General features: G+C 37.5%; 1 protein-coding gene across 2 annotated transcripts in view; it reads left to right on the top strand.

Moving 5' to 3' along the window:
- Window positions 1-19,301, top strand: part of LOC150090401 (cAMP-dependent protein kinase type II regulatory subunit-like) — a 232,000-nt gene that overhangs the window by 120,150 nt on the left and 92,549 nt on the right. For both annotated transcript variants that reach the window (XM_090369101.1, XM_090369100.1), the window contains exons 5-6: window positions 994-1,035; window positions 11,531-11,595. In XM_090369101.1, coding sequence (XP_090225227.1) covers window positions 994-1,035; window positions 11,531-11,595 — 107 coding nt within the window. The remainder of the gene's footprint in view (window positions 1-993; window positions 1,036-11,530; window positions 11,596-19,301) is intronic.

Raw genomic sequence — 19,301 nt, 5'->3', positions numbered from 1 at the left:
AACCTCCTTTATGACTTGATTACAGATTAGCTTATATCTATCATAGTCGTCTGTGTTGCCTGATAATTTATATGCATGGGATGCATATAAATTATCAGGCAACACAGATGCCTGTGCTTTAAATCTGATTAGTTCATCTGACATCCATTTAGGCCTAAACCCTGAATAGTATTTTTTAGTTGAAACAAAAGGCCTAGTAGCTTCCAAGGTTATATTCTTGAATGCTTCCCATTTAGAATTTGCTGTTGGTAACATCATCAGTTGGTCACACTGTATAGAATTTAAAAACTGTCTGAGACTACTGTAGTCACAGTAGCAAATGAAAGCAAAAATGTAGTCACACGAAAGCAAAATCCCCTTTTCTTTACTCCTAATGATAGTTACGTCTTTATGTGGTTGTGTGACTTTTTGCTAACAACAACCAAGCCCACATAACTTACTCTCCAGAAGCACATTATAGCCAGTCCTGTTGACATCTGGATCTCTATTGTCAGTTTTTTTTTTGGGATGTCTTCATGTGTAGTGTGTATTACTAACCTTTTCAGGGTTTTCTTATTCATACAATTCATGGTATAGCTGTTATATCATTCTCAGTCTTCCATCTTTTCCCAATCAGCCAATTTCAATTTTGCAGTGACCAATTACTGACATGACTTTTGACATTCATACAAATTTTCACTCTCTTAAGTGTCTTATTGTGACTCATGCTGCTACTAATACTGCTGGTGCTCCCTGCACACTTTATACTTTTTCTTTATTGCCCAGCTTCACTGCCTTTGGAAGGATATTTAAATAATTTTTAGGGGATAGTATATACCAACAACTTTAATGTGTTTTTTTACTTAATAAATTCATTTTAATGTTTTTGGTTTCAAAATTACTTACTTATATCTAGTTGTAGCTTTCATACAACATGAATAAAAAATGAATTATAATAATAATGTTAATAAAATTTATTGTGTTATTTACTTTTTTTTTTTTTTTCCTTTTCAGAATCAAATGCAAGATGTACTGGATGCCATGTTTGAAAGAAAAGTAAGCTAAATTAATCAGAATCCTAATTAGTTTATATCCATTGTAGTGACTGTTTATTGTTTCTGCTGTAATTATCAGTGGCTGTGTTTATCTTTAATGTTTTAAGGTCCACATCAATTTGGTGCAGGACAATTGTGTTTGGGGGGGGGGGAGAAAAATCAATTGTATACAATTTAGTGTATGTACAAACAAAGTAACTTTCATCCTTTTGTGTTTGACTAGAAGAAAAAAAGTCAGTGTTCATATGCATGAATTATAAGGTTTAACTTAAAAAAAAAAGGGGGGGGATTTTTTTTAGGTTGTTTGGACAGCTTCGTGGCTGTTTGTAGTTAGTTTTGGGAAATGTTTGGATATTTGGCATGAATTTGGTCTTAAATAGGATGCCCAAGTGAAAAGCAAGTGTCTTAAAGAATTGTGCTAAATCAGAATGCAAACATAAATGATCTAGTTTGATTTAAAAAAAAAAAAAATTATCTCTGAATTATATTTTTCTGTCTTGCTTTCTTGGGGAAGGTATTTTTCCTTCAGTGACAATCTTGGGAATTTGCTCACTTTAGAAAAAACATCACTTTCCATGAGCCTACATAAAATTACTAATACCATTTTTTAAAATTAAATAACATCACCAGGAGGATGAATTTGAAGCTCACCAAGCAAATTCCAAAAAGCCCAAGCTTGCTGTTGTCATTGGCAGGAACATCCTATAACTTCCATGAGGCAGCAAGACTTGAAAATTATAATGCAGTGAAGCATTTTTGATCAAACTCTTTTAAACACCTACATTTAAATGCAACCCTAGTGGGACTTCATTGAAGTGATTATGTAAAATGTTTGTATTGTTTCATCAACTGTATACAGTATATTTTATTCTTTTGCAGCGCAACGTTGTGGCCACTGCATCTGTAAACATTTCAATTATGGAATTTATTTTTCTGCTGTGTTGGCACTTTCTTAAATGAAAACCCCAAACTCGAGAGGTATTAGAACCTATAGTACTTAGTACCGTGCTTGAGTTGGAGGTTGAGAAGATGAAAGAAGATATTTGTTGACATTGGACTTGAACTTCTGTAGACTGTAATTTTCAGAAAATACGTATGAAGGAAGGTTGTTTCAGAAAACAGTAGTTGAATGAATAAACGAGGAAGATGAAAAGTTGGTTTTGTGAGTTTGAAGTTGGACAGTAAATGGATGATGGCTGGAGGTGGCATATATTCGGACTGTTTATAAGAATAGGAGCAGAAGAATCCTTTTTGCGAGATATAAGACAAGACTGAGTTTTAGAAGGATTGAAATCAACTAAGTTGTCTTCGCCCCACTGGAGAAGACCTTGGAGATTGGCATTTAAGGAATTGGTAGCGGCTATTCGAAAAGTTGAAGCTGATTGAGCAGAGCAAGGTTTCTCAAAATGGAAAGTGGAATGCAATGTGCTATCATCAGTAAAACTATGGTTAGGATTTCCAGTCAATAGAAGAAGGTAATTATCATACAAGAGGAAAAGAGCAAGGAAAAGAACTGAACCTTGAGAGACACCAGCATTAGTGGAGAAATTAGAAGACAAAGAGCCATCTACCATCACTCTCAGTGAGCGATCAGACAGAAAACTGCATAACCAATTACAAAAAACAGTTGGTAAACCATAAGATGGAAGCTTGTTTAGAAGACCTTTATGCCAAACACGATCGAAAGCCTTTGAGATGTCAAGAGAAACTGCTCGTGTTTCACCGAACTTTTCCACTGAATTTGTCCATAAATGGGTAACATAAGCAAGAATATCACCAGTGGATTGACACTGATGGAATCCATGCTGGCGAGCGTTGATCAGACGGAAGGTTTTTAGGTAGTTTAAGAGTTGACAGTTAATTGGTTTCTCCATTACTTTAGAAAGAGTAGAGGTAATTGCAATAGGATGATAATTGGATGGGATGATTTGCCACACTTTTTCGGAACTTGCTGGATATGAGCAAATTTCCAAGAAGAAGGAAAAACACCTTTGGAATAAGAAAGTGAAAAAAGGCGGCAAAGAACAGGAGTAAGTTCAGGAGCACAGGTTTTGAGAACAATTGGAGAAATACCATCAGGACCTGGAGCTTTCTTTGCATCAAGATTTGTCAAAATCCTTCTGACATCCTTTTGACAGAAGACCACAGGAGGCATTGAATGGAGCGGGTTGGGAATAGTGGGAGGTGTTTTACCAAGGTCATTAATACATGAGTTAGAAGAAAAATGGGATGCTAGCAGGTCAGCTTTATCCTTGGCTGAAATGACAGCAGAACCATCTGGTTTTGACAGAGGTGGGAGCAGAGATGGGCAAAAGCTGCAGCCAATAGCTTTGGCAAGAGACCAGAATGCTTGGCTACCATTAGGGCGAGAAGCAAGTTTTCTATTCTTAGTCTGTTTAAAATCTAGTTTGGACTGGTTAATAACTGGTTTTCAATTGTTGCTGTTGTTGTTGTTGTTTTTGGTTTTTAGGAGCATTAGCAACAAGGCCATATTGCTCCGGGGATATGTGGTGGTCATTCCCTGACCTTTCCGCTTCCTCCGTATTTGGTGGTGACGGGCTTGAACCCCGGTCTAATCAAGAAGCGTGTGCTACGCACTGCTGCTCCTGCCCACCTGGCTACGGAAGCACCTTTCAATTCTTGCGCGCTTTGGTGTAGGCAGAAAATGAAACTAAAGAATTGCAAACAAGCCAATTACGATATGCAACGTTCTTCTCTTGAACAGCCTTAACACATTTATTGGAAAACCAATAAATGTTTAAATAAATCTTGTCCTTTATGTAAACCAATAAGGTTTACATAAAGGACAAGATTTTAATGTGGAGTATGGAATAAAGGATTCCCATTCCTACAAGAATAATTTCACTGACACAATCACAAACATTGACATCACAAGTTTTGAAACAGTAATCCGACCAAGGAAAAGAAATCTTGCAGGTCATCCCATTTTACATTCTTGTAATGCCAAACAATACGAGGTTGGGAATAGCCATGAGATAAAGGCTGCATTGGAGAAGAGACAATCACCAAGTTTGTGATCTGAGGTGCCTAAAGGACCACTCACTTCGACCATGTACAGTCTGTCCTCGTATAGCACGATAGTTGCGTTCCTAGAAACCCTCGTGCAATGCAAAATCGTGCAATATAAACAACAGCCCCTATGGGAAAAGTAGGGTTAGGTGCCGACCACCCAAGATTGAACACACATTTGGAACCAAAACATTACCAAACACAATAAATAATCGGGTAATTTTAATCGTTATAAAATACGTAAGTATTTTATAACGATTAAAATACGTAATAAAAATAATATTATATTATAATAAAGTATTTTTAGTATTTTTTAATACTAAAAAAGTATTTTTTACGGAGAAAATACGTAAGTATAAATTATAATACGTAATTTAATTTTTTTTTTTACGTATTTTTAATTATTAATTTTAATTATTAATTTTTAATTATTTTACGTAATACGTAAAAAATTTATTATATTAAATAAAATATTCGTAATAAAATACTTAATAAAATACTTACGTATTTTATAATACGTAAGTATAAATTATAATACGTAAGTCGTAATAAAATATTGCTAATGCTTTTGCTTCTATCGTAAGCAGACTTGCTTTTTGTTTGATTTTCTATCCAAAGAGATGACAGCCGTTCCATCTCTTCCAATTCTTTGTGTCTTAATCTAATGGATTTTAATTACACTTTGAGTTGTTCCCACTATGAAAGTTGTTTTTATTTTCTCTGCATTCTTTGTGATTCTCCGCGTTGCCTCATTTAGGTCGTAGCACGTGCAATATCACATGGTCTTTCATTTCGCTCAAAGCGTTTCACAATTTCATATTTTTTCTCTATCGACAGAAGCGGACTGGCCATAAGCCTTACGGGGGAAACCACGGTGGGCCGGAGGCCGGTGTGATTTTGGCCATAAACCGTAGTATGAGGCCACTACAAATTTTCCCGGGTAAGAATTTTTGACCCAGTCCGCCTCTGTTTATCGATATTGCTTCTTTTTTTTTTCTCTCTGAATCTGCAGTGTCTTAGCCAGGACGGTTCCTTTTCACACCTTTTAAGTATTTTACTCATTTTTAGGGAATAAAGCACAATTACAAAACGAGGAGGCATGCTTGATACACATAAACAAAGCTGCGCGCGTATAGCAACTGAATAAACAACACCGTAAAGGCCGAGATACACTATTAACACCTCACATTTTACTAAAGCACATTTCTGGGGGTTACTACCGTAAAACAATAAAAACAATTTCCAGTTGCGTTTCTGCTAGTGGAATCTGTTATAAACTGGTAGTAAACTCCATCTAATTGCATTTGCGATTATATCAGGATAGCTGGAATTGTGTTGGTTTTTACGTTATTATGGTGAAATGTGTTTCCCCTTCACTGATATAAAACACATAAATACATTTTCAGAATCTTCTTCGTTCCTATCGTGTTGCGTTCAGTTGGGGTGATTCCGCATTCGACTGCCATTTCTTGTAAACACAAAGGCGAATCGTGTATAAGCGAATTCGGTTCGTGTTATATAAGATAACGTTCCCCTATTTATAAATTGTGTATGATCGAATTAGTGTAATGCAAACACGTGTTATACGAGGACCGACTGTACTTAGAAGGGTTGTTTGTGAGAAAAAGATCAAGCATGTTGGCTGTATGGTTAGGATTGTCTGGTATTCTTGTAGGTAAATGAAAAATCTGTGCAAGGTCATTAGTAAGTGCAACAGCTTCAGCATCTCAACTAGCTGGGTCAGTGTGACTAGAAAATGGAAGCCAGCTGGAGTTGTGAACATTAAAATCACCAAGGAAAATTACCTCACTGTTAGGAAAGTTGGACTGGAGAAAGTCAAGTTGCAAAGTGAGGAAGTCAAAGAGCTCCAGTGATTAGTAGAGTTGGGAGAATGGTAGAGACAGATGAATTTGACAAATGAAGTAAAGAGATTTTAAGCCAGAGAATATTGAAAAGAAGAGATATCAGATTACCAAGGTCTCTGACAGGGAATATCGGAACGGACATATGCACAAGTACCACCTTTGAGACAAAAGGAATCATACAGTGAATAATTTGGGCAACTGAGATGAACAGTAGTTGAATCAACCGATAACTGAGATTCTGTCAGAAAAAATACATGGGGTTTTGCAGACTGCAAGTGGAAATGGACGTCATTGAGATTAGAATTGAGACCACGTTCATTTGTGAAATGAACTAGGAAGTGTCTGAGATGTTTAGATATTTTCACAGATAAACTTACTCTATTAATTTGACAATTGATGGTGTATTCAATAGTAAGAAAAGTAGGGGGGGGGGACATGCTGTATAAAATAATGAACTTTTTGGATATGGCATACACATGGTAAGAATACAACCAGATCTTTGACATAACGTGCCCTCGACAATGCACCCCTGCATACACACTACTTGTACTCCCTCCAGTCACTATCTGGCAGAGTGGAGATAGCAGGATTATACACTAGCTGATCCGGAAGCTTTCTAAAGAGTTATCAATAGGTTCGGTCCGGTGTACTAACTAGCGGCAGGCCTGCAAATACAGTTTTCGAGCTGTACCCTCGAAATGTAAGGAAGATTGGATCTTCCCATGATGTTCATCATAACTTCAAAAGTCATCAGTCATACTGCATGATGGAAGTGGTGGGGAAGGGTTGACCAGAACTTAGCTCTGGAGACTAAACAAGGGTTCCACCTAGGGCTTACAATACCGGGATGCCAGTCATTTTTTTCCGGTATTGATTGAAAAAAATACCGGTTTTTTGGTACTAATTTTAAAAAAATAATTGTTTATAATTTAATCACATATAGGTTATAAAATCACCTTTATGTGATTATGACATCGTTATCTCTACTAGCAAATGTCCGATAAATCATTGATAGGACACCATGCAACATTGCAACCTGTCCACAATTCTCGGACAACTTCATGTCTGACCGTATCGTAACTCCCACGTCCCGTTCCTCCACTACTGACTTTAGTTCAACTCCATCAAGTGTATAAGTTATTTTGGGGTTGCTGTTCCCCAGGTGTAAGACCTTGCTTTTTGCTGAATTAAAGCATATAGCATATTTCTGACCATCCCGGAAGTCTGTCTAGGTCACTGTGAAGAAGCTCTGCTTGGCGGCAATCATTAACTACTCTACTGATCTTTACATCATCTGCAAGTTTAGACCTCACGCCCTCCTTCCTTTCGTAGATGTTATTTAAAATAATCGAAAACAACAGTGGTCCCAATACTGATCCTTGGGGAACCCTACTTCTTACATTAACCCAATCTGAGGAATAACCGTTTATCACAACCCTCTGCCTGGTGCCCTCAAGCCATCGTGCTATCCATCTAAAGATTTTCCCTATGATTCCAGCCTGCTCCAGCTTATAAAGTAACCACTCATGTGGGACTGAGTCAAATGCTTTGCTGAAATCCAAATAAACGATGTCGAAATTATTCCCTAAATCCAGCTCGCGAGTGACCTGTCAAAATGGCTACCCAGATTTGTTAAACCTGGTTTTCCCTTTACAAAACCATGCTGTGTATCCTACAGAATTCCATTTCCATCTAAATGATCCTGAATTCCACCCTTGATCATTTCCTCCATGATTTTCCCTACTACTGAAGTTAGACTGGCCAGTTGGTAATTTCCCGTTACACTTCTAGAACCGCCTTTATGTTCCAATTTACACCAATCCAACGGAATCTCTTCTGTCCAGTGATGCTCTCATAATTAGCTTTAATGGTTCAATGACTCACTTGCTGCCTCCTTTAAGATTATAGGGTAAATGCCATCAACCACAGGAGCCTTACACGCCTGTGGGTGCGAAAGTTTTTCCATTAAATTAACATGTGAAATTCCAACATCATTAATTGAATTTTTTTCGACTTCACTCCCATAATTTCTCATTGATGTGAAGGGTTTTCTTCTGTAAATATTAATGCAAAGTAACTGTCGAGTTCATCTGCAACATCAGTTGGGGTATCTAATACTATCCCACACAATTACATATGCGTCTGATCTGATTTGTCTTTCTCTTCTTTGCATTTATATATGTGAAGCTCTTTGCTCTCTCCTAGACCCAGTAAAGATACTATAGTGAAAATTATACTTCACTTAATAAAACGTCTTTCTCCTTCAGAAAATGATGAACATAATTCAACCATGGAAGACCAACATGGAACAGAACATCAGTGTTCAGCAAATTCTTTCCAAAATAAGAAATTGCCCTACTCCAATGAGATTTTAAAAGATAAACTTGAGTTGGAAATTAATGAAATACTTTTAACTATTTTTGCTAAAAAAAGTTCAAAGCCTAGAAAATATGGACTGAGATCGTTTACGATTGTCTCAGTACAATAGTACCAGAATAGAATCCGAAAGGGCGTTTTCTGCCACTAATCAAATATGTACCAAAATTAGATCCATTTTAAACAACATACTATTGATTGCATATGTTTCTTAAGAGCTCACTTTATTCGGACAGGTAGTGTGGATGCTTAAACATAACTAAACTTTGCAGTAACAATATGTATTTCTTTGTTTTTAGAATAACTGTATTTTAATGATTTTTTTCAGAATATTTATTATTGCAATAAAAGTTTATATAAAACATGAATTCAAGTAATTACAGTACTTGTTTTTTTTCTTACTTTATTGCATCTAATTGTCATCAAAATTTATTGAGAAAAACCATTTGTTTTTGGAATACTGGTATCCCGGTTTCATAAATTAAAAATACTAAGATTTTGACTGGTATTGTAAGCTGTTACCTAATTCCACCACTTCAAGCCTCCAATAAGCAAAGTGGTGGTATTGCACTGGTTGATGAGAGTCATCTAGGTTGAGCAGATGGGCTGAGAGGTGGCAAATGAAGTTTAACATTGACAAATGTAAAGTACTACACATGGGAAACAGCAACCCCAGAGCAACGTATCAACTCTGTGGTACTACACTGACAGTGATAGAGAATGAAAGGGACTTGGGGGTGATTGTGCAGGCAGATATGAAGTTCTCTGAGCAGTGCAGACGGGCTGCAAGAGTAGCTCATGGAGTATTGTCAATGATATACAGGAATTTTTCCAGCAGGGATAAGGAGGTGATTATTCCATTGTATAAGGCAATGGTCAGGCCACACCTAGAGTACTGTATACAGGTCTGGAGGCTTCATTTCAAGAAGGATGTAGAGCTGCTGGAACGAGTACAGAGAAGGGCAACAAGATTAGTGAATGGAACAAAGGGGTGCTCTTACGAAGAAAGGCTTAAGTTTTGCAAATTACAGTGTCTGGAGACTAGGCACCAGCGAGGTGATCTGATAGAGGTGTATAAAGCCTTGAATGGTTTAAGCATGCTCAATGCTGATGGGATTCTTCCTCTAGCTCAGAAAAATCACCTGAGAGGGCATAAATTCAAATTGAGGAAAGACAGATGTAGGATAGACGTGCAGAAATTTGCCTTTAGCCAGCGGGTGGTTGGTTGGTGGAACAGACTGCCATCCCTTGTGGTGGAGGTTGATAGCCTAAATAAGTTTAAGGCTCAGCTGGACAGGTATTTTGAACGAACAGAGGGGTGAAGTGGAAGTGGGTTTTTTTTTTTTTTTTTTTGGCTGATGCTGCATAAGCTTGCTTTCTTGCATCAAATGCCTCTACTAATGCTAATGCTAATCTACCACCTAGTATTGCCTGGTAACACTGAGGGGTGGTATTCCTCCATGTGCTGTGGGCGCCACACCTTGATACCTGCTTATATTGGTTCACACCTGAGTGGTCACCCACAGTGTGCTTGTGCATGGAGGTTATACCCAGGATTAACTTATATCTGTGTTACAGTGAAGTATTTAGATGTGATGTGACAACAGGATCTCTTAAATGCCTTTCCGATGGTGAAATTGAGAAGTTGTTAGACTTTTCTGAAGAAATTGTGGGGGGGGGGGACTTTTACAAATCAGGCAGTTCCTAACTGTTCCATATGAAGGGACTGAGTTTCAGTTTCATTAACTGAACTAAAGGAGTTTTTGGTGTTATCAATGTGGGACTAAATGAAAAAAAACTGATATAAAGAAATATTGGTCTGAAGAATGGACAGATAGAATTACATTTTTGAAGGATGTATGTATTTTGCAGGATGAGATTTTTGCAGATAATTTGGATGTTGTATCTGTGCCCACCCACAAAAGGACAAACAAATAATTCAAATTGGGTGTTCTAAAGTGAAAAATATTTTTATTTTGGTGGAAAGTTTTGTGAATATTTTCTTCTAGGAAGAATATTGCATCATAGCTTTTAAAATGCTTTGTATTGTTATTTTATATATTAGCTCATGTAAACTTAAAAATAAATAATTTTTGAACTACATTTTTTATTATTTTTTTTTATTTATTTATTGTTAGAGCTGGGCTGCATGGGAAGTAAAAATATGCTGGTCTGCAAAGCGTTAAAGGAGAAATAATTTACTTTTATTTTATTTTAAAATAACATAAAACAGCTGATTGATGTAACGAAACATTTCAGCTGAATTATGGTTGAAGTTTGAGGAGTGGCATGGATTTCTGCTTTTAAATTGTTTGTTGATATAAAATTAATTATTCCTCCATTTTTTTTTTTTTTTTTTTTTTTTTTAAATGTAAGCATAGGGTTTGAATGAAGTTGGTCCCTGTCAGGAGGGAACCAAAATGTTCCCAGTACAGAAATTTAATGTAGAAATGATACAATTTTCAAATTATTTAGTGCTTTATGTTGAAATATAACCCAACAACCTTTTGAAATGTGAGCCAAGGCCAAGCCTTGAAGGCTGAAGTCAGTTCCTGTCACTGGATGAACCAAAGTGTTTCCAAGACAGAAACTGAATGTAGAATTGCACACAGTTTCAGATTATTTCAATGTCTATATTGAAATATAACACCACAATCTTTTTCCTGCTTATTATTATTCTATTACATTAAAAAAAGTATATTATCCAGTTAATTTCAGCTTCTTTGAAATAATAATATTACTTGAATGCAGAGAAAGGGAGCATGAATGTTGAACTGTAGTCAACATTCATTACATTCATTATTACCTATTCACAAGGAAAGGAATAGTAAATTATTGGAAATAGGCTTGCAGATGTGGTGATGGGTGATAGGGAAAAAAAGTAAGGGAAGTGCTGGGGTAGGAATTAAGAAAAGAAATATTTCTTTTCTTAATTCCTAGCCATTTTAAATATAGTACGGACTGTGGATTTGGATTTGTACTACACTGGATTGTTGTATAGAAATTCAGCTATCCTGTTCACCAGTTTGTATGTTGTTAAAAATGTATTCCTTGCTGGAAATATTGAGTGTTGATTATTTGGTGACAAATCAAATTGTTTATGTATGAATTTCAATAGATAATTTAAAAATAGTGTAAAATAGTTTAAAAATAATATGTGAAAGTTACATATTAAAATTATTAATTTTCTATTTATTATTAAAACCTGATTGCATTTTTTATCAGGTTTTACCTGATGAGGTAGTCATACAGCAAGGTGATGATGGTGATAACTTCTATGTGGTTGATCAGTAAGTACATGACTAATATAGTGGAGAAAGTTTTTTGTTATATTTCTATGTAAAATATTAATTTTTTTTTAAACTTTAGATTCATAAGTTACATCTTGAATTCTCTACATTTCTCCTACATTGGATCAAACACAAGTCATTGATAAACAGATTTTGTAAAAAAAACATTGGCAATGAATGTTATAGAAAAAAATAGTGTATCAAACATTTGCAAGTTAGTTTGAATTTACTTTTTTTATGTAAACCTGCATTTTTTTTAGTACTATTATTTTTATTGATCAGGTATGCACACCATCCATTTTAATACAGTAAAACCTCACTAATTCAGATTATAATTTGGGTTGTCTTTTTCATGTATGTATTGGAGTTTCCAAACTTTTTTTCTGAGAGGTTTCGCCATCACTTTGTAAAAGAAGAAAATAATTCAGAAATTAAAAGTAAATGCAAATGAAAATATTAATGCATTGTTATTGTTAGATAATACACCTATACATTTTTCTGCTGAAAATTTTTCAAGTAAAGATGTTAACATCGAGGGCCTTTTCTTAACTTACAATCCTCATACAACCTGTGGTTCAGATAGTCATACAAATCCAAATCAAATCAAATCTTTCCTTTTGCTTATACAATTGACTTCTTCAAATTGCTTTTACTAACATTTAATGTTCCTCCTAGTCGATAGATCAATTCTGAAAAGTACAGAATGTCTGTTGCACCACTATCACACAGTTTGCAAAGTCTTTGCAAAGTGCAGGGTGCAAGACACCTTTTGTTGTGAAGTTGCCATTTTCATTCAAAGGTAATCTCTAGTGGCAAAAGAGTGAAACATTTTCTCATGTCAATTTGATCCAACTTTGGGAGTTTTTCTAATGATTGGTGCATATCACATGATTGTAAGCTCACTGTTTACTTCACAATAAACATATGAAAGCGTATAATTTTTTTTAAATTGTATATTAAATTGTATATAAATACATACATAATACACAAAAAATACAAAGTAGCAGTGTACCATTAGAATTGGTGTACTACGACTAGTCAGAGTGCTAAAATTCCTTCCCAATATCAGGAAGTAAGCCTACAATTATATAAAAAAAAAAAAAAAAGACAAAGCACTGCTCTCAGATAGCAGGTACCCTAGGGCAAATTTCCTGATTAAAAGGTGAAAATGGAGCAGTACAAAAACAAGGAAACTCATTGAAATGTGAAATTTGTTCTGTTCTAAATTACTGTGATGCATCTTGGAAGACAGATAAGTGAAAAGAGGATTCAGTTTTATAATTAGATCCATTATAATTTTATGTTAATATAGTAGTAATGTTGTCCCCATAAGATCACATGGCTATGTCTGTGTGCCACACGTAATTATTTAAGAAGCTGCCAAATGCAGAAACATTTATTGAGAAAGACAGTATCCATTGTTGAGAATTCCTGTTTGTTGTGACTTATTTTATTGTGATTTTAGTATATGCAGTTTTATGCCATTTTTAACTTCTAAATTTTAATTGTACATAGTCCTTTACATTTTAGATAGTGACTTTAATTTTTCTACATAGTTTAATATTTATTTTATATTATATTATATATTATATATTATATCCACTCTGCCAGATAGTGACTGGAGGGAGTCCGAGTAGTGTGTATGCGGGAAGCATTGTCGAGGCCACGTTATGTCAAGGATCTGGGCATATTCTTACCACATGTACGCCCTATCCAAAAATTTCATTACTTCATACAGCATGTCCCACCCACTTTTTCTTACTATTGAATACACCATGAATTGTCAAACTAATAGAGCAAGCTTATCTGCAAAAAGATCTAAACCTCCCAAGGACTTCCTAATTCATTTCACAAATATACGTGGTCTCAATTCTAATCTCAACGATGTCCATTTCCACTTGCAGTCTTCGAAACCCCATGTACTTTTTCTGACAGAATCTCAGTTATCGGTTGATTCAACTACTGTTCATCTCAGATGTCCAATTTATTCGCTGTATGATTCCTTTCGCCTCAAAGGTGGTACTTGTGCATATGTCCATTCTGATATTCCCTGTCAGAGACTTGGCAATTTGGAATCTCCTCTCTTTGATCTTCTCTGGCTTAAAATCTCTCTACCTCATTGTGTCAAATTCATCTGTTGTCTCTACCGTTCTCCCAACTCCACTAATCACTTTTTTTTTTTTTTTATGAAAACCCCAAACACGAAAGGTATCAAAACCTATAGTACTTAGTACCGTGCATGGGTTGAAGGAGAAGTATGGGGGGGGGGAATGCCGGAAACTTTGCTCTAGAGACTAAACATGGGTTTCACCACTTCAAGCCTCCAATAAGCAAAGTGGTGGTATTTCACCGGTTGATGAAAGTCATCTACCACCTGGAGCTCTTTGACTTCCTCTCTTTGCAACTTGACTTTCTCCAGTCCAACTTTCCTAACAGTGAGGTAATTTTCCTTGGTGATTTTAATGTTCACAACTCCAGCTGGCTTCCGTTTTCTAGTCACACCGACCCAGCAGGTCATTAGTAATTTGCAAATGCTGAGGCTTTTGCAATTACTAATGACCTAGCACAGATTGTTCATTTACCTACAAGAATACCGGACAATCCTAACCATACAGCCAATACGCTTGATCTTTTTCTCACAAACAACCCTTATAAGTACACGGTCGAAGTGAGAGGTCCTTTAGGTACTTCAGATCACAACTTGTCTCTTCTCCAATGGAACCTTTATCTCATGGCTATTCCCAACCTCGTGTTGTTTGGCATAAGAAGAATGCAAAATGGGATGACCTGCGAGACTTCTTTTCTTCTTTTCCTTGGTCGGATTACTGTTTCAAAACTTCTGATGTCAACGTTTGCTCAGATCGTGTCAGTGAAATTATTCTTGCAGGAATGGAATCCTTATCCCACACTGCACTTTAAAATCTCGTCCTTTATCTAAACCTTGGTTTTCCAATAAATGTGCTAAGGCTGTCCAAGAGAAGAATGTTGCATATCGTAATTGGCTTGTTTCTAATTCTTCAGTTTCATTTTCTGCCTACACCAAAGCTCGCAACAATTGTAAAGCAGTTATTAATCAGTCCAAACTAGAGTTTGAACAGGCTAAGAGTAGAAAACTTGCTTCTTGCCCTAATGGTAGCCAAGCATTCTGGTCTCTTGCCAAAGCTATTGGCTGCAACTTTTGCCCATCTCTGCTCCCACCTCTGTCCAAACAAGATGGTTCTGTTGTCACTTCAGCCAAGGATAAAGCTGACCTGCTAGCATCCCATTTTTCTTCGAGCTCATGTATTAATGATCTTGGTAAAACACCTCCCACCATTCCTAACACGCTCCATTCAATGCCTCCTGTGGTCTTCCGTCAAAAGGATATCAGAAGGATTTTGATGAATCTTGATGCTAAGAAAGCACCAGGTCCTGATGGTATTTCTCCACTTGTTCTCAAAACCTTGAATTTGAAAGTGTCTGCAATTCTGCCCACACACGATAGGAGGGAGTATATGATGAGAGCCTTGTCGATCAATTCGGCCCTGGAAAGATTTTGCAAGGCTGAAGGGGTAGAATTTTTTTCAGCCTGGACTGTACTTGTTAACAGGAGAGATTGCTTCTACAGGGATGGGATACACTTAAATAGAAAGGGTGCAAGAATATTTGCTGATGCTATCGAGGCACTGTTAGGTGGGTCGGAAAACTGCTAGCTTGGGGGGAGACAAAGACGAATAGATTAACAGTAGCCACTGGCAGAGGTGAAAGAGATTCTTGCACTGCTTCTATTGGAATGAGCAGAAGCCTGAAAAACAAGATGCAGGATATTTCAGAGACTGCCGGGAGTCATTGCGGTACAAGTAAACACATGGGTTAGCATTAGCATTAGCATTAGTAGAGGCATTTGATGCAAGAAAGCAAGCTTATGCAGCATCAGCCAAAAAAAAAAAAAAAAAAAGTAACATAAATAAATAAAAATAACCACTTCCACTTCACCCCTCTGTTCGTTCGAAATACCTGTCCAGCTGAGCCTTAAACTTATTTAGGCTATCAACTTCCACGACAAGGGATGGAAGTCTGTTCCACCCACCAACCACCCGCTGGCTAAAGGCAAATTTCCGCACATCTATCCTACATCTGTCTTTCCTCAATTTGAATTTATGCCCTCTCAGGTGATTTTTCTGAGCTAGAGGAAGAAACCCATCAGCATTGAGCATGCTCAAACCATTCAAGGCTTTGTACACCTCTATCAGATCACCCCGCTGGTGCCTAGTTTCCAGACACTGTAATTTGCAAAACTTAAGCCTTTCTTCGTAAGAGAACCCCTTTGTCCCATTCACCAATCTAGTTGCCCTTCTCTGTACTCGTTCCAGCAGCTCTACATCCTTCCTGAAATGAGGCCTCCAGGCCTGTATACAGTACTCTAGGTGTGGCCTGACCATTGCCTTATACAAGGGAATAATCACCTCCTTATCCCTGCTAGAAAAATTCCTATATATCATTGACAATACACCATGAGCTACTCTTGCAGCTCGTCTGCACTGCTCAGAGAACTTCATATCTGCCTGCACCACCACCCCCAGGTCCCTTTCATTCTCTACCACTGTCAGTGTAGTACCACAGAGTTGATACGCTGCTCTGGGGTTGCTGTTTCCCATATGTAGTACTTTACATTTGTCAATGTTAAACTTCATTTGCCACCTCGAAGCCCATCTGCTCAACCTTTCCAAATCCTGTTGCAGCAGCATAGTGTCAGTAGTGTCCTTGACAACCCTGCCAACCTTCGTATCATCTGCAAACTTGGACATTAAGCCTGATATACCATCATCAATATCATTTATAAATACAGAAAACAATAAAGGCCCCAATACTGAACCCTGAGGGACTCCACTAATAACATTAGTCCACGATGAGCAGTGTCCATTGATTACCACTCTCTGTCTTCTCCCCCTCAACCACCCCTTTATCCATAGCAGCAACTTGCCTCCAATGCCACACTGCTCCAATTTGTGCAGCAGTCTTCCATGTGCAACAGTATCAAAAGCCTTTCTAAGATCCAAGTATATAATATCAAAGTTATTCCCTGCATCCAGTTCTTTTGTGACTGCATCATAGTATCCAATCAAATTGGTCAGGCAAGACTTCCCCTTAACAAAACCATGCTGTGTCCTAGCTATAACTGAAGTCTTGTCTAGATGATCCTGCAGTGCTTCTTTCACCAGTGCCTCCATTAATTTTCCGGGAACAGAAGTTAAACTCACAGGTCTATAATTACTTGTGTCAGCCTTTGATCCCCCTTTGTGAATTGGGGTCACATTTGCACATCTCCAGTCAATGGGTACCTCCCCTGAGTCCAAGGAAGCTCTCATAATTATGGCTAAGGGTTTGCTTACCTCCTTTGCTGCCTCCTTTAATATAACTGGATAGATCCCATCCACCCCAGGTGCCTTTCTTGTGTTTATCTTCAACAATTTCTCCTCCACTTTGCTCTCAGTTATTACAAGATTCTCTAGCTTACTGCTAGAATTGAATACACCTCTGGCATTATTCCCCTCGCTGAATAACTCCTCATGTGTGAATGTCGATGCAAAATATTCATTTAGTTTGTTAGCTACCCGAGCAGGGTCATCAACAGTTGACCCATCGATCTCAAGTGGACCAATCTGATTCATCCCCTTCCTTCTAGAGTTTACATAAGTAAAGGGGGTTGTGTTAGGGTAGCTAAGAATAGAAATAGGTGCATGTATACTTGCGTGTACACCAATGCTAGGAGTTTAGTAAATAAATTTGATGAATTTGAGGTATTGCTCAAAACATCAAAGGCAGATATTGTTGGGATATCAGAGACGTGGTGCCACACAGATATAAGGAATGCAGAACTGGAATTTGGGGAGTACAACGTCTACAGAAAGGATAGACTGGATAGGAAGGGAGGAGGGGTTATGCTATTAGTTAAGAAATACATAAAATCCAAGGAAGTGAAGCCAGTCGACATCGCTGGACAGTGCAGTGTCGAGTCAGTTTGGTGTGACATAAGCATTGGGAGATCAAAATTGAGAGTAGGAGTGTGCTATAGGCCTAATGACTCTGATGAGTATAATAAGATACTGTACAGGGAAATAGAGTGGGCCAGTAAATCAGAGAGTCTTATAATCGGAGATTTTAATTTCCCAGATATTGGGTGGAATTTGGGGGCTGGTAACTCACACACTAGCAAGGCTTTTGTGGATTTATTGGATGATTGTTTTCTACATCAGCATGTTCAGGAGGCAACTAGAGGGAAGAATACTCTTGATTTGATTATCAGCAGTGATTCTCCATGCATTAAGAATCTGCAGATAAATGAACCACTAGGTGGCAGTGATCACAGTGTGCTGAAGTGGGATTTAGTCAAAGAGGTAACTACCATTAGGGGTAAAGGGAAGGGTTATTGCTTTCGTAAAGGCGACTACGATGGACTGAGACAGTATTTAAATTCTATACAGTGGGACCAACTGATGATGTTACCAACAGCAAATGCAAAATGAGAAGCATTCAAAGAACTTATCTTGGAAGCTACTAGGCTATACATACCAACTAAGAAATATTGTTCAAGGTTTAGGCCTAAATGGATGTCAGATGAACTAATGAGGCATATGGCAGAGAAGAAACATGCATGGGATACATACAAATTAACACATGACACAGAAGCCTATGATAGATACAAGTTGATCTGTAACCAAGTTACAAAGGAGGTTAGGCAGGCGAAGGCAGATTACGAGAAATCTTTGGCAAGGGATGCAAAGAAAAACAGCAAAGAGTTCTTTACTTATGTAAACTCTAGAAGGAAGGGGATGAATCAGATTGGTCCACTTGATATCGATGGGTCAACTGTTGATGATCCTGCTCAGGTAGCTAACAAACTAAATGAATATTTTGCATCGACATTCACACATGAGGAGTTATTTAGCGAGGGGAAAGCCAGAGGTGTATTCAACTCTACAGTAAGCTAGAGAATCTTGTAATAACTGAGAGTAAAGTGGAGGAGAAATTGTTGAAGATAAACACAAGAAAGGCACCCGGGGTGGATGGGATCTATCCTGTTATATTAAAGGAGGCAGCAAAGGAAGTAAGCAAACCCTTAGCCATAATTATGAGAGCTTCCTTGGACTCAGGGGAGGTACCCACAGACTGGAGATGTGCAGATGTCACCCCAATTCACAAAGGAGGATCAAAGGCTGACACAAGTAATTATAGACCTGTGAGTTTAACTTCTGTTCCAGGAAAATTAATGGAGGCACTAGTTAAAGAAGCACTGCAGGATCATTTAGACATGATTTCAGCTATAGCTTGGACACAGCATGGTTTTGTTAAGGGGAAGTCTTGCCTGACCAATTTGATTGGATACTATGATGCAGTCACAAAAGAACTGGATGCAGCGAATTACTTTGATATTATATACTTGGATCTTAGAAAGGCTTTTGATACTGTTGCACATGGAAGACTGCTGCACAAATTGGAGCAGTGTGGCATTGGAGGCAAATTGCTGCTGTGGATAAAGGGGTGGCTGAGGGGAGAAGACAGAGAGTGGTAATCAATGGACACTGCTTGTCGTGGACTAATGTTATTAGTGGAGTCCCTCAGGGCTCAGTGTTAGGTCCATTATTGTTTTCTGTATTCATAAATGATATTGATGAGGGTATATCAAGCTTAATGTCGAAGTTTGCAGATGACACAAAGGTAGGCAG

The sequence above is a fragment of the Mastigoproctus giganteus genome, chromosome 2, assembly GCF_048544385.1.
Source record: "Mastigoproctus giganteus isolate SK-2022 chromosome 2, ASM4854438v1, whole genome shotgun sequence".
Classification (NCBI taxonomy): Eukaryota; Metazoa; Arthropoda; class Arachnida; order Uropygi; family Thelyphonidae; genus Mastigoproctus; species Mastigoproctus giganteus.
This window is presented reverse-complemented; position numbering and strand designations above follow the sequence as displayed.